Genomic DNA, 20,689 nt, shown 5'->3' on the forward strand with positions numbered 1-20,689 from the left:
CTTTACCTGAATTCTCATTCATTCTTTTTTACTAATTGATTTAGTTTGTCAAGGAATGTTTGTTGATGCACTGTAAGAGATTCTGGAGATACACAGTGATTCTGACAAGACCCCTGTTTTCAAGGAAATTACATCCTAGTGGGAAAATCTGACAATAAATAGGCAATAATAATAAAGAGAGGCGAGTTCCCTCCGCATATATAGGAAGAACACCTGGGCTAGTCTTAAACATCTTCTATAAAGGTTTCTGAAAAAAGTAAAGTTCAAGCAAAACTTAATGTATAAGTAGATGTTAGCCAAATGGAGGTGTGTTGAAAAGCATTCCAGGCAGAAAGACAAGGATGCTGAAGTCGAAAGAATGTACTCCATTCAGTAAAGTGCATGTCGTTCGGTGTGGATGTTGAGATATGAGACTGCAGAGGGAAGCAGGGCTCTTCTTATTGCTACAAAAATAAAATCACAAACGTAGCAGCTTAAAACAACACTTATGCATTATTTCACAGATTGTAAAGTCCAGGCACAACTTAGCTGGGTTCTCTGTTTTAGGATCTCACCAGACTATAATCCAGGTATCCGCTAGGGTGGTGGTCTCATGAAAGGCTCAACTGGGGAAAGATTTGTTTCCAAGCCCCCTCAAGTTGTTGACAGTTTCCTTGAGGCTGCAGGACCAAGGCTTCAGTTTCTTGCTGAAAGCCACCCTCAGTTCCTAGAGGCTACTTGCACCTCCATGCCTTATGGGCTTTTCCAACAAAGATGCTTACTTCATGGCAACTACTTCTTCAGGGCAGTAGGGGAAGTCTCTCTGGTGTGTTTGCCAGCAAGACAGTCATGTAGTAACATAATGGTAAGAGTGACTCCCATTACCTTTGCCATGTTCTGTGGGTTAGAGTCAGGTCACGGGTCTTACATACACTCAAGGGGAGGCTATCATACAAAAGCATGAACACGAGGAGGTGGAGATCATTAGGGTAAGGGGATTACTGTAGGATTTGTTTGTCACACCGAGGTTACACTTTATGGTAGGGAGTCATGGAAAAGTTTAAGCAGAAGTGTGCTTTGTATTATAGAAAACACATTAGAGAGGGCACAGTTAGAATGTCATAAACCAGCTAAGAGGCTTTGCAGCAAACCACGTGGGAGAAGACAGTGGCCTTAATGAAGGTAGTAGCCATGTGGGTGATGGAGACCGTAAGATGATACAGTCAGCAAAATTGGTTGATTAATGGGTTATGGGAAGTAAAGCAGAGGAGGAAATCGGGGATAAATGTTACACACATTTCTGACTTAGTAGTCGGTTGATAGAAGCAGAGATCCCTGGACCAGGAGCCTGGTGAGCATGGGGCTCACCTCGGAGTTCTCCCTTCCCTGAGCTCCAGCCTGCCCTGTGGCCTCAGACTATGTCTCTCTTAGCAGGAGAGTCTGGATAAGATGGTGTTAATGGAGCACAACAGGCTGGCCACCATCAGAAAAACAACCGCAAACACTGGTCTTGCTAGTTATTGGTCAACAGGGGCTCTGACTGGAGTCTAAAGGACAAGACATTATAAACTTAGTACTTATGTTCCCCCAAAATGACCATCCTAGTGTATAAGCTTTTTGGTTAAATGACTGCTGCGTACCAGGAGTGCAGTAGCACCCTCGATGTAGTTGTTGTGGTAACACCTGTGTGTCGTCTGCCCAGTGGGCTGGCTCAGTGTGCTGGGCTCTGTCACCATCTTCCCCTGTTACTGCAGTAAACAGGCGAAGGGGTACTCCTCTAAATTATTGTTGGGATGTGGTGTGTGTGGTTTTCACTGGGGTAAGTGAGCCTCACCATTTCTGTTGCTCTGAGAATGATCAAAAAATAATATTTTAAATGAAGATAGTGATTGGATGTGATACCTAATGTGTTTTAAAGGACACTTAATATTGTACCAAGATGTGAGGTGTGAAAAGTCAGTAGTTTATCGAAAGAAATAGCATGTTGAAATAACTATTTAAAAGAGAATTTTTAATACTTGAGCCATTTTAAGATGCAGAACGCTTTCCTGCATTTTCCCCCTGTGAAAAATTCTCTGAAACCAGAGTGACTCAAGCAGAGCCTGGAAAATACTGGAGAATCACATGATGGCTAAAAATAAGCACATCATCTCTAGCAGGGACAGTAAGCAGCAGGGCAGAAGTAACTCAGTATGTGAAGGCTCACACTCACTGGACATGCTCAGGAGAGTCAGTCCCTCTGTCCTTGGCAGGGGCAGGCTTTGAGACCACCAGTCAGCGAAGAGAGGTCCTCAGGTGCTGGCCACTCTGTGCCACAGCAGCCATGCCCTCGGCAAGCCCCCGACCTGCAGCGCGCCTCACTCGTATGCTCTCCCAGGGGCAGAGCCATTTATTTTACACTGTAATGACCCCTAAACAGTGGATTGGGAGGGAAACAGGCTGACTCATAGCTCTTGTTACTGCCCGTTTTCTCTTAAGCCCTCCCCTTAGAATCAATAGCACATGCCATTGATCACAGAATGTCTTTTGTTGCTGTTAACATTGCAAAACATAGGTTTTGTGAAATCGCTGGACATTTGGCGACTGTTCTGTAGGGTATAGAATAGGGTTTCCTAAACTATAGCATTGCAAGTACTTTACCAAAAACACAACAAATCTTGTCTTGGGCACTCACTGCTCATACCCAGGAAAATTACTGCAATAGCCACCTAGCTGGCCTTTCTGCATCTCCCCTCAGCCTCCCTGGTCTGTTCTCAACACAGCAGGCAGAGTGAGCCTTTTGAAAGCAAAGCTAGATCGTGTCACTCTGTTCAGGATCCTGCAGTGGCTTCCCTTTTCCCTTGCGAGGTCCTTTGCGACCTGCCCTTCCAGTACATCTCTGACCTTCTGTCTACCTACAGTATCCCATTCTTACCCTGCCCCACCCACCTGACCTGGCTCCTGAGTGGAGAAGGCAGGGCCTTTGCACCCCCATTCAGCATTTCCTCTGCCTGGCCTGCTCTGCTCCTGGCTGTCCAGACGGCCACCTTCCTCTCCTGCCTCAGGTCTTGGCTCAGGTCTCACACTCACTGTGAGAGACCTTGAAGAAGGAAGGGTTACTCCTGCAACTGGCATGTTCCCTGCAGGGAACCTGGAAGTTGTGACTATGGAGTTTGTTACAAGAGCTGTTGGCTTCTGTGAAGAATGAGACTTTTGAGCCACGGTGACCCCACACAGGAGGTTCTCGCCTCCTGTGTCTGTGCCAGACTGCTGCAGAACTCCCAGTAAGAGGGGCACCTGGCGCTGCCCTGCTGGTGCTTGGTGTTCTGACCTCTGTTCTTCTGGGTGGCCTTGGTGTGAGTGTGGCCCATGAAAGTACCATGGGTCTGAGTTGAAAAACTGAAACTGGAGGAAGACCCGTAGTGGATGCTTAGGCCTTCCATGAAATTCCTATTTAAAATTGCTACTCACCCACCCCCAGCCCAGCTCTCTCTACCCAACCCTGCTCTGCTTTTCTCTTGTTCATAGCACTTATTTTCTAGTTTATTCTATCACTTACTAATTTATGTTATTATTTATTGTCTAGTTCCCCTGTTAGAATGTTAATTCCACAAGGACAAGCATCTTGTGTGTTTCATTCATTGTTTGATCTCAACTGCCTGTTAGCTTCCCAGGTACATAATAGGGTTATGGCTCAATAAAAATTTGCACAAATGAATGAATTAGGATAATTTAGAAGAAGCACAGACGAAGATAGATAGGGAGTGCATGGAATGGAAGGAACCTATGCCTTGGAGCCCATTGGTGGGTTATGGGTTAATCACATTTTTTGTTTCTAAAAACAAATTTATTGAAGCTGAGCATATTTACATGATGCAGTTGTGCATCTTTATACAGTAGTTGTTCACTGTGTAAAAACTGGGTTAATCAATTTTTATAAAAATGTTCTTTAAATAAAAATAAGCCTTATTTTCTTAGTATTTCAGCTGTTTTTAGTAGTATCTAGAAATGGGAAACAAGTGCACTTTTGCATCGTTAGTTGAATCAGGTCTCATTTGCTGAGTAATAATAGTAATGTAAGCTACCATTTATTGAGCACATACTATGTGCCAGACCCTTATGTAAGCATTTTCCATGTATTAAGTCATGTACCCCTCCCAACTCTGAGAAGTTGGCACTGCTCCTCCTTTCTTAAATGTAAAGCAAGCAAGGTGGCCACAAAGCCACACCAGTCAGGAAGTAGTGGAGCTGGGGCCCCTAAGAAGGCTCTCTGGCTGTAGAGCCCCCACTCTTGAACACTGCACTCACTCCCTCCCTAGAGGCAGGTGAAGGATGTCCAATTCCATACCAGGTCTTCATTCCCACGAGATTGGTGTGGCTAGTGCCTGCTGTGTGGAGCTGCCCCTAGCTGCTGAAGGAGGACTGCCCACTCTTAAGAGCCTCCACTGAAAAGGAAGAGCTGCAAACCTCACCACTGGCTGCATTGGTCAGAACAGAAGTCATAAGGGCTGTAAACTGCCAATTTCAGAATTAAAAAACCAGCCTCCTAGTGATCTCATGAGACAGAGCATCCCAGAACCCTGTTAAAGTTTCATTTAGATGGAAATCTCTCCACTGAGATGCTTTTCTGCCCTCAGCTCAGAGCAAATTACAGAATCTACAAAGTGACAGTATGGAGGCAGTTTTGAAGGAAAGACCAGGTCAATATACCTTGAATTTGCAGTAATCAGAATTCTGTAGGGACTGGCAACCCTATTGCAGTATGAGGGCTGTGGTGTCAGTTCAGTTACTGAGGAAGTCCTCTTCCTATGGAATTCACTCTCCTCATCAGTCGCTATAGCCCATACCCTTTCTCCAGCAATGACATTACTTTTTTTTTTAACCAAGCTCATTATCTGTTAAAAAATATAATCTCTTTGCCAAGGTGCAGGGGATAAGAAAGTAATATCAGATCCATCCACAATGAATCAATACAGATGCAGTGTATCTTCTGCCATAGTTGTTCAGCTCTGGGTTTTCTTCAATTGAGTGAGAAGGGCTGGGGGGATGGTTTGGGAGGGGAAGGGGCTGTCAAAGTAGAGAAAAATTGGGAATGACCATGACCAGAAGAGTGGTGGCTGCCTGCATGTGTGTGTGCACACGCTCATGTTTTTAATGTCTCTTATCAACAGTATTAATGTCATATTTTTAGCTCCTCTGTTTATGATTTTGGCAAAAGGAATAATATGGCAGATTATGTGAAAAGAATTTCTAAATTCCAGCACAGTCTTGGCCATGAAGGATAGAGCCAAGTCCAGTGCTTTGATTTGCTTCATCCTTCTGAATCCATTGGGCCTCATATGCCCAACATGTTGCAGCATTTTCCATAAACATTAAGCAAGCTGCTAGTTATTGACATTAGACACGGCAATGCCCTGGCTTCACTAAGGCAGTGAATCCGACCACTCCGAATTTTTTTACAACTATGGTTAAAATGTCTTAGAATCATATTTATACCCCCAAATCCTAAAGGCATTAATTAAGACACAACTGCTCAAAGACTAGCATTGTAAATCATGTCCGGTGAGCAAATTCAGAGAATTACAGGGACTTGGACAGAATTTATGCTTATTTTCCTCTGCTTCTGAGATTCCTTTTTATTTTGAAAGGTAAAATTAGGGAGGTAGAAAAGCTTGAGGGCAAAATGGTTACTTGTAAACAGGGCCACTACTAATTATGTTCTCAGGACATCATCAAATGCAGCTTGAAAAAAAATTTGAAATGTTTGAATCAGCTGCAAGAAAAAAAATCTATATCTGTATTACAGCCAAAGTAGGTGCACTCTCTGTGAAAGCTATTATGTAAATGTTTTCCACATAAGCATCATTGAGCCAAGAGGCTTGGTAAAGGTACAGAAGTCAAATCACTGATGGAGTGGGGCATTCTGGGAAGCAAGAAGATAGCTATTGAGGACTTCAGTATCTAAAACCAGGATTGGATGCTGTCAGAGACATGTTTGGAGCAGTTTATGAGGTTGGAATACAGATGGTAGCTCACATAAAAGTATTCTATCAATGTTAAGTTTATGACATTGATAACTGTGCAGTTTTGTGAGAACATTCTTGTTATAGTGCCCAGGTAAGGGGGAAAGAGTATCTGGCAGCCCCAGAAACTTTAGAGTGTGGTTGTTAGAAGACAGCGAGACCTAGAAAGCAAATAAACAAAAACAAGTTCTTAACTCTAAAAAGTTACGCTATATGTTAGGATATTGTCTATTATTTATTCTGAAAAGGAAAACATGAAATCATTGAATATAATGAGGACAAAAGGTTTCATTTTTATTTTTATACATTTAGTATTTCTGAATCATGTGACAGCTGTGAGGAGTAAATTACTTCCGTTTCAAATTGCAGCTTGTGATGATTTAATGAGCCCACTTTACATTTATTTGAAAACGAGCTTTTAGTTTAACTGTTAATTATGGGGTGTTTTTGTTGTTGTTTTACCCAAACCTCGAAAGATACTAAGATCTTTCCCATGCCTTTCCTGTTCTTTAATTTCTTCACATTTATTCATTTGAAGGTAAAAATGTAGTTAAGTAGGCCTGATCTCACATATCCTCATGCATCATTTATTTTCCTGTTATCAGTTTTTCTCTGAACAATAGAATTTCGAGATCCCTCTCATTTTAAATATCAAATACTAATTACCTAAGTGATTGATTATTAAATGTTTAGAATTTTTTTTCCATTTCTTCCTTCACTCAGCCTGCACTGTGTCCCCGTTAGTGAGGCTTAACCGTGGGGCAGAAATGGTGCTTCCATCCCACATGTGTGTAGGTGGTGGAGCAGCAGAGTTTGCCAAGCCTGATTTTCATCGCCTGTACCTCTCTCATCTCAAAGGGATCCAGGAGGTGCACGTGTGTGTGCCAGTGGGAAAGCCCTGGGGCCCTAGGCCACCACCTGACCTTTGCCCGATTCGTGAGCACAGATGCCATTTTAGGGCTGAGACTGCTGAACCACAGCTTGGTGCGTCCAAGCCACACAGGCAGGTTGAAGTTGGGCTCTGTTAACAGCAAGGGATATTTCCTCAAGGGAAGAAAACAAAACAAAACCTGTTTCCCCAAGTGGCTGTGTGTGGCTAGAAGAGGGAGAGCATCAGTAACTGCAGCAGCTGTGCCCTGCCTCCCTGCCATGAGCCATGCTGAGCGCCTCCCGCGGCCGGGGATTCTCCCTGCGTGTCTCGCTGCTCTCCTGGCCAGTGTCCTCTACTTCTTCATAGTTGCTCTTCCCTGATAATGTGTCTTTGCCCAGGAGTTTGGCTTGCCACGACCCGTTCTACATATTATCAAACATTTCAGTTTTTTTTTCAAGCTCTATTTGATAATACCCTGAGAATATAATTAGTGGTAGCCCTGTATTGTAAGCAATCAGCTTCTGTTTCTTCCATGATTTTTTCTTTTTAAATTGACATCAGACTGGATAAGGCCAGATACCAGAACATGAGTGTGTCTGATGATCCTAGCTCAGTTACTGTAACCACTTTGTTATTGCTGACCTGCCTATGAAAGACTGCCAGGGTGGGTGGGTCATCACATGCTATCTAGGGAAGCCCCCTCTGCAAGGCTGTGTCCCTCAGGAGGGGCCAGTGACCATGGCACAGGCTTAGACAGCCCAGCATAGACCACTCAGAGTTAAGCATATACTGACTGAGTTTACTCCACCTCTCCTGATTGTGTAGGTAAGGAGCCTAATTAATTTACAGAAGGTAATCTTGAGAGGAAACCAAAGAGGAGCTCTCTGTCTGGGAGGCTGATGGTTTTTATTTGGTTTCCTTCTTGTCTTGCTGGTTCTTTGTGTCTGTGACTTTGACATTGGCATCAGCTCCTCAAGCTTCCCCCAGTGTCCTTACCCTGGAGAGATGCCTCTGCTAGGTCTTATATAATGAATTATAAAAACTATTATTGAATTTCTCTGGGTTAGGCACTGTGATTGGTGGTGAGAGCATAAGGTGACTAAAACAGATGAAACACCTATGTCCTGGGGTTTATGCTCATGGGAGAAGTAGGCATTAAAGAAATAACTGTACCACAACAGTGGAAAGTGTTCAGGGCACTGTGGCCTCCCAGACAAAGTGACATCTGAGCTGAGACTGGCAGGGTGGTAGACCTACTTGCTCAGAGGAGGTAGGGGACAGGAAGGAGGCAGAGAGAATACAGCCTGAACTGCATGGTGTATTAGTTCTTACAGTGCCATAAAGAACTGCCCAAGATGGGATAATTTATAAAGAAAAGAGATTTAATTGACTCACAGTTTCTCAGGGCTGGGGAGGCCTCAGAAAACTTAAAATCATGACTGAAGGGGAAGCAAACATGTCCCTCTTCACACGGCAGCAGGAAGGAGGAAGTGCCAAGCAAAGAGGGAAAAAGCCCCTTATAAAACCATCAGATCTCGTGAGAGCTCACTCAATATCACGAGAACAACATGGAGGTAACCACCCCCCCATGCTTCAATTACCTGCCACAGCGTCCCTCCCACAACATGTGGGGATTATGGGAACTACAATTCAAGATGAGATTTGGGTGGGGACATAGCCAAACCACATCACATGGGATGGTCATGGAGTCATAGAACCCTGGCTTATTCCTGAGAACATTGAAGGTGCCATACCGGAAATTCTTAGATAGCTGTTCCTCTATGTGAGACTGAGCTGGAGAACAAAGACTGCATCTTAGGCATTTTTAGGGGCCTCCAGTGCATGGCCCATGGCAGGCACTTAACAAATATGTGTGTAAGGGGTGTTGATCATAGGTAGTCTTCGCACTGCTTTCTGTTAGACTTCCTTTATATTAAAATATGAGGTATTGCTTATAAAAAGATCTGAAAGAACTTGATATTTCCGAGCTGTCTCCCCAGCTGTTAGGCTGGTGGCTGCCTCCGAGAAGATTCTTTGCCAGATCAGGTGTCCTCACCCTGCCTCCCCTGCCTGCTTGTCTACATTGTTTTCTTTACCCAGTTGGTTTGCCTTTGGGTTAAAGAACTTGGTCAGCGGGACATGGAAGTAGTGTTCCAGTAGTGTTTTATATGGGCTTCAACAGAGATGAAGCCCACATACCAGTCACATATACCAGTCACAAAGCAAAACGCCAGCTCTCTAGAACCCTTGGGAAGCTCTTCTGCACAGGTGAGTTTTCCAGGGATCTGCAGATTTACCCTGAGAATATTCAAACTATTTTAAGTCTTTCCCAATTTAACCATTCTCATTTTAAAGTATATTAGGCACCTCCCTGTGTTTTTAAAGAAGTTTATTTTTTAAAAATTTTTAACAGAAAGGCTTATATTTAAAGGCTGTAATGCTGTCAGTGCTTCTAGGGGGTGTGACTTGCATCCGGAGCTAATGACCCCAGGCACCTGAAGACACAAATATAAATTTTATGGTCTTTCTGTTTGCTACTTTGTAATTAGGATGTTGGTTGAAACTTGTAACTGCTGTCACATACCTGTCTTTATAACCCTTCGGCTCTTGCTAATATGTTGGTACTAATAAACTGTGAAGTTGGAAATAAACTGTAAAATTGGAAACCGCATCACTAAAAGTTTTATTTACTTGTTTATATAGTTAGTTAGACTTTTGCTCTTTAACCAAATACATGTTCAGCTGAGCATTGTGCTACGCACTGGGGTTACAAAGATGAATAAGATGTGTTTCTTGCTCTAAATAAGAGCAGGGGTTGGGGGATTAGGCCAGTGGGAGCACAGAGAAGGAACACCTACACCAGACTGAAGGGGTAGTAGAAAACAGAGATGCCACTTCACAGGGACTGTGTTCAGAGGAAAAGGGAATGGGCGGGCCCCCGGTAGTGGCTTGGAATTTCATAATCCATGAAGTACATTGCGTATACATTGGGACTTCTATTTTGGCCGCAGAGGCCATTCTTGTGTCTGTGCATTGTTCTAGGTAGTGAGAGTCTGTTGTGACCTGAGCTCCAGATAGGCGAGGTCTTACCTGAAACCAGTGGTTTTTCTTTTTTCCACTTCACAACATTATTAGTGATGCTAAGTGGATCACTTCCTTAAGGTGCTGACTCTCAGATCTCCCCATTGTAAGGGTGTGTTTTCCCCTTTAGAGTAACACATGTAAATATCTTGTTCCCCAAAACCCTCTCACCTAAAGTTTACATGTCCAATGATGAGCCCTTTGTGAATCGCTTATTAGTTACGGATGTTGCAAAATTGTGATTTATTTTCTAGTTCCAGCATTTCTTGCACATTTAGTGGCTGCCAGTGTTCCTTAAAAAGGATTGAAAAGATCTTTATATTCTTTTCTCTTCTCTCTCCTTCTCCCTGTCTTCCAGCCCATCTCTTTTTCAGTCATTATAGATTAATAGATTTTTATTTATCCAGTGCATTACAATAAATGAAGCTGTTATTCTTCCTGATATTCAACTGTCCCAAGTGTGACTAGTTGGGAGCCCCTTCAAGCTCTTGATATAAATCCTGGAGCACATCCTTGCTTTTTGACACAAGATTTCCTAAGCTTACCCTGAACATTCCCTGCACCATCCCTAGAATCAGCCATTTCTCAAGAAGCCCTTTTATTGCAGAATAACATTTAGAAACCAAAGTTTGGGCATCAGGAGTGCCCACTGCTATGGAGATGTCATTGCTCTTAGGTACTTTAGTGGCTAAAGCTAGGAAATGTTTTAAAAGAGAAAAAAATACATTTGGATTGATATTTCTTCTGAAGTATTAATTGATTATAAGATCTTTTCTCTTGTTTGTTAGAAATTCAATTAGGGTGATGCTTTTAAGTTTATCTAAAAACCTTTCCTCTTAAAAATCTTAAAATCCCTTTGTTCTCTTACATCTCCAGAAGGAGAAGGGACAATGTCATTAACCTCATGTTACTTGGGGAAAAAAAAAACAGCACTCACAAAGGTGAGATAAGTTGCCCAAAACAACCGTACTTTAACTGTGTACACTCCTGCTGAAATATTTATACTCCTTCTGTATGGGAAGGGATCACTGGAGGTATCTCTTATATGTTGTTGTAAGCTCCTTTTATATCATTCATTTTCTATGTATCTAAAACATACTTTTAATGTTGCCAGTATTTATCATTTATTCTGATTGCTTTCAGGTGCAGCTAAATCAAGTCCCGCAGCTAAACCAGGATCCACACCTTCTCGACCCTCATCAGCCAAAAGGGCTTCTTCCAGCGGCTCAGCATCCAGATCTGATAAAGATTTAGAAACGCAGGTCATACAGCTTAATGAACAGGTAATGCATCAGCTCTGGCCACGCCTCTAGGAGCAGTGACGTGTGTAAGAGGTAGGGGGCCTAGGATCCCCTAGGACTGGGGTAAGGGAGGGAAGGTAAGGAAGAATCCTTGGTTTCAAGTAAGAAAGAATAAAAAGAATTGTTCTAAGACAAAATCAGTAGCCCATGATGAATGAAAAGTGTTAGTCACAAATCTCAAAGCTGTACATTAAGATGGGGCAGATGGCTCAGCCTTGCTGCAGACTTCAGGCTACCTTCCCCTCCCCTGCTCCTCAGGGCTGTCATGAGCTCCAGGCTAGACCGTAGCCCATCCTGCCCACTTCTGGCCATTCTAGATAGTGCTGCATTAGGGTGAGTCTGTCTCCCTCTCTCTCCCTCCCTCTCTTTTTAAAGGCTGGGTCAGGGTTAGTCTGTCTCCCTCCCACTCTCTTCTTTTTTCCCTTCTTCCTTCCTTTCTTCAGCTATTAGTAGTTGAGCTTATTCTATATGAAAGATATTACGCTTAATTCTGGTAATATAATGGTAGTAAACTGGATACCTTTCCTTCCTTCATAGAACTTGGAGATAGCAGTTGCACACAGTAAGTTATTACACAAGCAAAACAAAAAACCTGATACTTCCCACAATGGCAGAAGTTGGGTGCTGCAGGAGCACCGAACCCAATATTTGGGGGATCTGAAAGGCCACAATTGTGTTTTAAGTAGAAGAGCTTTCCTTTTAATTTAATATTCCTCACAGTTATGGTAAAATCTAACTAGCTCCACTGTCTTTGAAATTTTCATTATAAAATCTTAGGTACTGCTCATCTTTCCTAAGATTATATGTAGCTTAAAAGTAATAAAAGCAACGGGTAGTTGGAGGGCCCATCGAGGAGAGCCTTTTATCCTGGCTACCCTGCCGCTATGAGAGGAGCCTTTACTTCAGGGCCCCAGGCTGTTCCCAGCCGCTCACTGGGCCCGTCGTGGTGATTAATCTTATTCTTGATGAGCCAGCAAGAGTTTAAAAACAGCTTTTGTGATAATTGTATATTTGTAATCAAGAATCTAGTTTAATGTAGGCAGTTTCTTAGCTAGGGTGTTTCTTTACAATTCTGATCACTTTATGGAAAAAGGTATAAAAACAAGCCATCCAGCAGGTAGGACTTGGATTTGGAAACTAGAATGTTCTAATTACCTGCTGATTCTCAGTTTGAGCTCTGTTTCCAATAATGACTTCTTCTCAATTAAAAGGCAGTAAGGACAGTCATAATGAACCTTGGTCCACATGCCTCAGGCTCCAAGAAAATCAGAGTAGACCTAAAGGCTGTAATGCCTTGGACCTAAAGTTGGTCCTCCCATATCCATGGGTTACCACATCTGTACATTCAAGCAACCAAGTATTGCAAATATTCAAAATAAAAAATAGCAATACAAACATAAAAACTAATACAAATTAAAAACAATACATCATAACTTTACATTGTATTAGGTATTATAAGTAATGTAGAGATAATTTAAAGTATACAGGAGTATGTGCATAGGTTGTATGCAAATACGATGCCATCTTGTATCGTCTTATATCAGGGACTTCAGCATCCATGGGTTTTCATATCTGAGGGACATCCTGGAATCAGTTCCTCTCAGATACCAAGGCACAACTGTAGAACTCTTTTTCCTTAAGGAACCCAAAATCTTTTGGTATCTTTCTTATCTTGTATTTCTTCATGACTCCTCCCTCTCTTCCCCATCTGCCACACCCAGTGTCCCACCTCTCTACCCAAAATATAACCACATGGAAACCTTGAGGTTCTCTCCCCCTTATAGCCTGAACCGCCCAGCCCCACTTCCCCTCCTTGGGGCTGGCTCTAGGCTCCCGCTAGCTCTCCAGATCACACACAGAGCCCCATCCCCAGGGAACTCAGACCTCTAAAATGCCTCCACTAAACCATCCTACTATCCACAATGCCACTCAGAGAACTGAGTGAGAAGAGAGAGGAATGGTCCAGTGCCGCCTTCCTGTTATAATCCTTTCATTACTTCCAAAAGGCCTCCCTCCCCGTTTCTGCCCCCGACACCTTCACACCGAGGAATGTGCCTGCCCCTGTCTGTCCCTCAGAAGGAAGACACACCCTGAATTGTGAGTCCTTCAATCAGTATTACTGAGCACTTACTCCAAATTTATATCCGTGGTTCACTGTTGCCGTTCCCTCCTTTTTCTGTCTTGGAGCCAACAGGATGCCCCCCGAGCCTGGTAGGTGGCCCCACAGGCATCATGGTGTTGGAACAAAGAACACTCGGGTGAGGAGAGGCTGAGGGGAGACCCTGATGCTGAGGGGAGACCCTGATGCTGAAGGGTGAAGCACAGTCATCATTGAGAAAGAGACAAGTGCCATAAACTTAGAGGAGTCTCATTTGCTTGGCCTCCTGCATTTTCTCAGGCAATTTCCCATGATGCACTAAAGAAGTACCACTATGCTAGACCATTCCCATGATAGAAACGAATCAAAAGATTTAGGAAAAGTCATAAAGAAAATAATTAGGAACTCATTCTGTACAGTGGGTTAGCCAACCAGAAGTGGGTTGGAGTCAGTGGATTAGCCAACTGGAAGTAGGTTGGTCATTGCTCAGGGAGGGCGGGTGGGGCTGGGGATGGGTGTCGGTTAGCCCAGGCAGAGACTATAGCCATGACTGAAACAGCAAGGCCTGCAGGAACCTGCAGTCTATGGTCACACTGGGGGGAGTTGGAAGAATCGTAAGAAGAGTGCTGCTTCTCGTTTTCTAAGATCGATCTACAGCATCTCCTTCATCGCTTAAGCATCTGCCACAACACAAGAGGGATGAGGCTGGCATTGGTCTTTGTGAGGGGGACTATGACAGTGGAATTTTGCTTGCCAATTGATCTTTCATCATGTAAGTTAGCTAGTGTTGGTTTTTACTAGGGAATGTTGGTAGTGGCAGCTGTTACCTAATGCATGTGGAATATCACTGAAGCCTGATTTGCACTAAAGGCTTGTCTGGAAAAGCCTCAGCTATTTGTTCATTGTGCAGAACAAAGCCCTAGGGAGCCAGACAGACCTAGTTTTCGTGGGTTGGATATGTCCTTGCCTGGTACAGGGGGCTGGGGGGTGGTGGCACATCTAAGCTGCCACAGATCCATCTGCTGGCACTAGCACAGGGTTGAGATAGATTTTGTGTCCAAACCTGGGGAGAGGTTGGTTTGTTTTAAAGCAGGAAAGGATTTCTAGAATAAGATTTTTCTTTTTTCTGGAATTTAAGCTGGTCGCCTTCAGTTTTTTGTACATCTTACAAATGTGCAAGCTGTAGTATTGATAGAAATGAGTTAAAAGCAGACTGGTTCTCCCCTGCTTTGCAAGCAGCCACATGGGGGCGTCAGTGAGGGTAACCCTGAATCTACAGGATGGATATGGTTTGCCAGGTGCACAGGAAGAGTAGGGATGCTGCATGGGCTCAGTGTGTGTTTGAATGAATCAGTAATTCCAGATGGATAAAGCATACACAAAGGCCCAGAATTAGAAGGAGAGAGGAGGGAATTTTGCATTCCACATATAATTTTTTGAAATTCTATTGGGGTGATTTTTAAGATCATGACAGAGATTTTACCTAAGGAGGGCTATGAAAGACTTAATTTACCACCTGAAGCATATACCCTACATACAAATAAACAAAGGGTTTAAATAAATGGGGATCCTCAGAGACCAGGAACGGGGTAATAGTTTGGGCCTGAGTGTAGCTGCTGTGCCTGTAGGACTATGGTAGATTGAGATTTGAAAACAGATCTAGTCACAACCCCGTCAGGGTTTCTTTAGCTCTGGGTGTCCGAGTTCTTGGACCCTCTTTTGACCATTGCCTCCTCCCTTCACTTGGACTGTTCTGTAGCCACCCTGAGAAGCTGCACAGCCCTGGAAACTCTGTGAACCAGGATCGAGGGGAAGAAAGAGGAATGAGGGCTACTGTGGTGAGGGAATAGGCCTTCCTTGCCCTCCTGCCTTCCCAGTGACGTACCCAAAGCCTGAACTAGAGAAATTGAGACAGATCCACTCAGCCAGGCTTTGGGTCTCACCCAGTTTTCCTCGTGTCACGAACCCTGTTTCTCCCTGGAGAGTGTTTGTGTAATGTGGCTCAGTATCATTTGTGAAAGGGTCTAGCTAAGGGTGGCTTCCATGTAAGTGATCTAAGGGAGGGAGAGTCCTCAACATAAATCTAAATAGCCGTGCTTACAGCCTCTCTCTTCTGCTTCTCTTTCCTCTTCCCATTCTCCATTTCCTGCAGAAGATGAACAAGTATTTCAGTCTGTTCAGGCCGCTAGAGCAGAGTACTGTAGACAGGGTGGCTTATAAACAACAGAAATTTACTCCTCACAATTCTGGAGACTGGGATGTCCAAGATCAAGGCGCCAGTAGATTCAGCGTCTGCTTGAGGCCCCATTCTTCATAGATGGCACCTTCTCACTGTCTTCACATGCTGAAAGGATGAATGAGCTCGCTTGGGCCTCTTATCAGGGCACTCATCCTATTCATAAGGGCTCTACCCCCATGACAGCCACCTCCCAAAGGCCCCATCTCCTAACACCATCACCTTAGGTGTTAGGATTTCAACATACACATTTTGAGGAGATACAAACTTCCAGACCATAGTAACAAGTTAGAGGAAAGATATGTTCCAGCCTATGTTAGCAGGAGACGAAAGCTCACTCCCAGCCTGCAGGGAACCGCACAAGCAGAAGGACCACTCTGTCCCTGGTTAATAAACGCTCAGTTGCCTGAAGGGAATGACCAGAGTGCTGTGGAGAATTGGACGTTTTGGCCCAGGGTCAAGCTCCAGACAACAGCCCTGTTGTTTCTCCCTCAGACTTACACATTGGTTATATCTGCTTCTCTCTCTCTCTCTCTCGGGTTTTATTCACAGGAATTGCTGGTCACTTCTTATACTATATTTTGGGTGGTTTTTTTTTCTTCATTCTCACCCCCTTGCAGGTACATTCATTAAAACTTGCCCTTGAAGGCGTGGAAAAGGAAAGGGATTTCTACTTTGGGAAGTTGAGAGAGATCGAGCTACTCTGCCAAGAACACGGGCAGGAAAATGATGACCTCGTGCAGCGACTAATGGACGTCCTGTATGCTTCAGAAGAACACGTAAGTGTGAGGAGCATGTGACTCCTGTGTTCTAAAATGACTCTCTTGGTCAAAGCACAGTAGATCAGCACGCCTTAGAATACTTCCCCAGGACCTCAATGGGAATTACTGCTCTGCCAAGTGCACTTGATAGTCCCAAAGGAATAAACATCATTATCGTCATGATCCATTGACCCATGCCTGTGGGACAGGCAGTCATAAATTAATCTGGGAAGAGATGGGTGGGGTGGGGATGGCTTTGACAGAAAAATATGCTTATGCAGCCAAACTGCAAGTGGTCTGCAGCTCTCTGAGAAAATGAGCATTAAGAATTTGTATTCGGATTCCTCCTTCTTCATGCAAATACAGAGTGTAGTTAAAGGAGAAAATAATCTAGATGCTTTTCCCATCCCCAGAAGCCCCATAATTGACTGTTTTTAGTTCGTGGCTGGTTGTCTTGGTTGCTCATTGCCAGGACAGACCAGAGCTGTGGGACAGCCACATGCACACCTCCTTTATGGGGAGGACCTGCCACCAGAGTTGCTATTCACAAGTGCTGATGGAGACCCAGGATGTGGCTGTGTCAGGGTGATGAAAAGCAGATGTGAGAAACGGAGGAGGAATAAGAATCTAGGAGGCAAGGAGAGAAAGGGGGGCAGGATGCATGGCAGAGACTGAGGCAAGGCACCCTGGGTCTGCCAGTGCCAGGAGAGAGAGGCCCAGCAGCCAGAGGTGGAGGTGGGAGCCCGATGTGGCTTCACCTTCCACAGAGCCAAGTTGAGGGGTTGGGGTGTCCAGCTTCTCTTATGCCAGGCTGATGCTAGTGGAAGTGTCCCAGTCTCTGGGTGTTCTGAGCCTGTGATGTTCTGAGGGCCTCCAGTGGAGTTGTATGTGTTGATATTTCTATAGGACGTAGCAAGCCATCAGCAAGTTTACTCTCTTATTCCAGCTGAATCCCAGGCAAATGTTTACTCCATTTATGCCTCAAAATACTAGCAGTGAAATTCTCCTAAACTGTAAGGCACTGTATCTGGTTTGGAAGCTCTCTACCACTTTTTTTTTTTCATTTCTTCCAAATATTTTGGTTTAAATTATTTATTGGTTATCAATAGCTCAGAATTTGAAGCCCTGATAATCCACCTGGTTTCCATGATGGCTTCATAAAATATGGTTCTCAGTATTTTCAGATCTGATGGAAGAAACCAGAGACTGATTTGTAGTATGTCTGCAGCTGCCACAGTGTCACATATATGACGTCCTGTGTGTACAGAGTGCTTGCCCTCTGTAAGCACTAGATGGACTATGGTTATTCTCTTCACAAGCTTATTTGAGGCTAAATCAGCTGAGATCTCCACAGCACCGTGAGACTGAGCGAATGGCGCTGCTGTCTGCGATAACGCCTGCTAGTGGGAATAAGGCCGGCGTGCAGGATCAAATCTTCCCAGCCCTGCACTTCAAATGGGGAAACCCTGAGTCTAACCTCATGCCAGATTTTGTCCCAAGAGGGAGTCTATGTGCAGGAGCACTGTCCGACAGTGAACTCCAAATGAAGTGTTGGAGAGGTCCATTGAATTCCCGGCCAAGGATAGGTGGACAGCCTCAGGCAAGAGCTCTTGCCTCCTGGGTGTGATTTCCAGGGGGTCTACCTAGATGACCGCACTCAGTTTCTGTTCTGCCATACCCATCACCACCCGACCCCACACACACATACATCCCACCACCACCTTGCCACCATCTGGATTCAGAGAGCCATTCCTGCAATGTACATGCAACTAAAATGCAGGCACCCCAAGAAGAAATAACACTTTAAGCCCTCATCATTCATTAAGACTAAATAATAAGTTTAGCAGACACCTCTTCTGAGACACCTGGGTTGGGGTTTGAGGTAGAAGGGGTCTAGGACTTGACGTGTATTAGCTTATTAGCTCTTATAATTCTCTAGAGAATCCTGTTAGGTAGCTATTGTTGTCATCCCATTGTACAGATGAGGGACACTAAGGCAGCAGAGAGGCTGAATAACTTTCCCAAGTCTAGGAGCAGCATAATTTCCATTTGAATCCTGAAATCTGAATCCTGAGTTTATGTTCTCCCTTCTCCAAGTCTGAGCCACCTTTTAAGTGGTATTGTGACAGTAGTAATGGCTAATACTGATGGAGCATGTAGCATGTGCTAGGGATTGTGTTCATGTACTACGTAGATTTCTGACCTTAACCACATCCCTGTGAGGTGAGTAATTACTTATCTACATTTTACAGATGAAATTACTCACCCAATGGCTCATAGTTAATAAGCTCCAGCACTAGGATTTGAACCCAGGTTTATCTAACTCAGAGGCTAAAATCATCAGGACTGAGTTACCTCCCTCGCCGAGTACTGGGTACCATGGAGCAGGGAGGAAACGAACATAGTACCAGTTGGGGAAAGCCTCAAGATTAACTGTCTACTTGACAGTCTTCAGTTGAACACGCCCTGTGTGTGAAGAAGAAAGTTTCCAAATTTTTATGTGGGTTTTCTCTAAATAACTCCCCTTACCTCGTTTTGTTGATTTTCACCTTCAAAAGCCTGGTTGTGGCCTCTTTTTCTGGGCATTCATCTGATTTTAAATCAGCATCCACAAAGAACTTCAGTTTTCTTCTAGCCAGTTTGTAACTTTTTTAAACCCATTTTGTTGTTGTATCTCTGGCACTGTGCTGACATCATCAAATAGATTTAAGGAAAGGAAGAGAGAGGGAAAGAGACAGAGGCATTGCCCTGTAAGTATATGCAGGGGAGTACCCAAAATTCAAGAAGAGAATTACTCAGAGTAACCAGGCAGTTGAATCTGGCAGAGAAAACAGCCTTAACATAAATTGCATGTGTGGGTTACCAGAGCAAGATGTTCAAATGCAGTTGCTGGCTTAATTTTTCTAGTTCCAGGATATTTTTATTGCAACTTTGTGTCTGTAAAACTCCAAAAGAGACACATCAGGCTATACTGAGTTTTCTACAGAGAGTAAGCCGTTGGATGTGGAATATGCCAGGTGTCCTTGTTTGGAATGTGACAAGACCCATTTGTTTAAACCTTGGTTTTTATGCAGAAAGAAAAGGAAGACTGCAGTGGGCCTGGACGCCGTGCTGGGTGCTTTCCATATCCTGTGCACGCATGACTCTGCCAAGAGGCTCAGGAGCAGCTAGATACTCTCCTTTCTGCCCCCTAGCACTCCACCTCCCAGAGGTCCAAGAAATCATCCTAGATACCTTAAAGCCTCCAAGCATTTTCGTTTCTTCCGGAGAATATGGAATCTGGTTTCTCTGGAACCACCCAGAAGCACATAGCCAGTCCTACACTGGGGGGAGTGAGCCTTCCTAAAGCTGTACCCTTGCCTGCCTTCCCCTATGTCTATGGTCTGGACAAGCATCAGTTTTGAAAAGAAATGTGCTTAGTGGTTACGATGCCACCATACACCACTGCCCCCATCTCTGGGAATCCTGCTTTTGTCCCACTGTGCTTTCCCCTGACATTGTGTCCTGTTTTCTGGCCAGCCCCACACTTGTGTGATGGGTAGATTTGCACCCATGTGCAGGGATGATGTGGATGGTGTCTGGGAGGAAGTGCCAGCACTTTGTTCATGATGCTGTTGGTACAGCTGTGTGTACAGAGCTGAGATGGCACAGATGCCTGGTGGTCTGCCTTTCCCAGAGCCCTCCTGGAGCTAGAAGGCCAGGTTGCAGCATGTGCTGTTCAGCTAAACATAGATGGACATGCTTTGCTTTGACATTTGAGGTAGGAGTATTTGCTGGGGAGATCTCTTCCCCTGAGTGATTACTTAACACTCTTATTTGGTGATGACTGGCCTCTGATTCTTATATTTAAGCCATCCCAGAATATGATGTTTGGAAGATGTGAAAATCCAGGTGGGAGTTTTGAGCAGAAAATCAACAGAGGTGGTTCAATTCCCAGTTGTAGAAACCTAATGGAAGTTTCCAGAGCAGATACTTATTCTCATTATGTTTTCCCCTGATACTTAACTTGGAGCCACAGGAGTCTGGGCTGAGGCATTGGCTACCTGCTCCCTGTGGATTCTGTCAGCTGAAGGGCACCAGCTTATGAACAGTTACTTGTTGCCTGCAGGGACAGGCTGTGCTTCTGTCACTGGAGGGCCTCTTGTCACTGGACTAAGTGCTGGCTATAGAAAAAGACCCAACCCTACCTCAGAGGAGCTCCCAGTCCCAGTAATGGAGACAGACAGGGACATGACTAACTGGAATATGTGTCAGATGATGACAAATGTGATAATGGAGACATAAATAAACTTGCGTGGGGAGCAGATAAAAGCTGCCTGGAGGACCACGCAGAGACTTCATAGCGAAGATGGCATTTGTG

General features: G+C 44.2%; 1 protein-coding gene across 4 annotated transcripts in view; it reads left to right on the forward strand.

Moving 5' to 3' along the window:
- Positions 1-20,689, forward strand: part of MAPRE2 (microtubule associated protein RP/EB family member 2) — a 160,859-nt gene that overhangs the window by 134,884 nt on the left and 5,286 nt on the right. For all 4 annotated transcript variants that reach the window (XM_054461370.2, XM_054461369.2, XM_054461367.2 and 1 more), the window contains 2 exons: positions 11,077-11,216; positions 16,189-16,347. In XM_054461370.2, coding sequence (XP_054317345.1) covers positions 11,077-11,216; positions 16,189-16,347 — 299 coding nt within the window. The remainder of the gene's footprint in view (positions 1-11,076; positions 11,217-16,188; positions 16,348-20,689) is intronic.

The sequence above is a fragment of the Pongo pygmaeus genome, chromosome 17 (genome assembly GCF_028885625.2).
Source record: "Pongo pygmaeus isolate AG05252 chromosome 17, NHGRI_mPonPyg2-v2.0_pri, whole genome shotgun sequence".
NCBI lineage: Eukaryota > Metazoa > Chordata > Mammalia > Primates > Hominidae > Pongo > Pongo pygmaeus.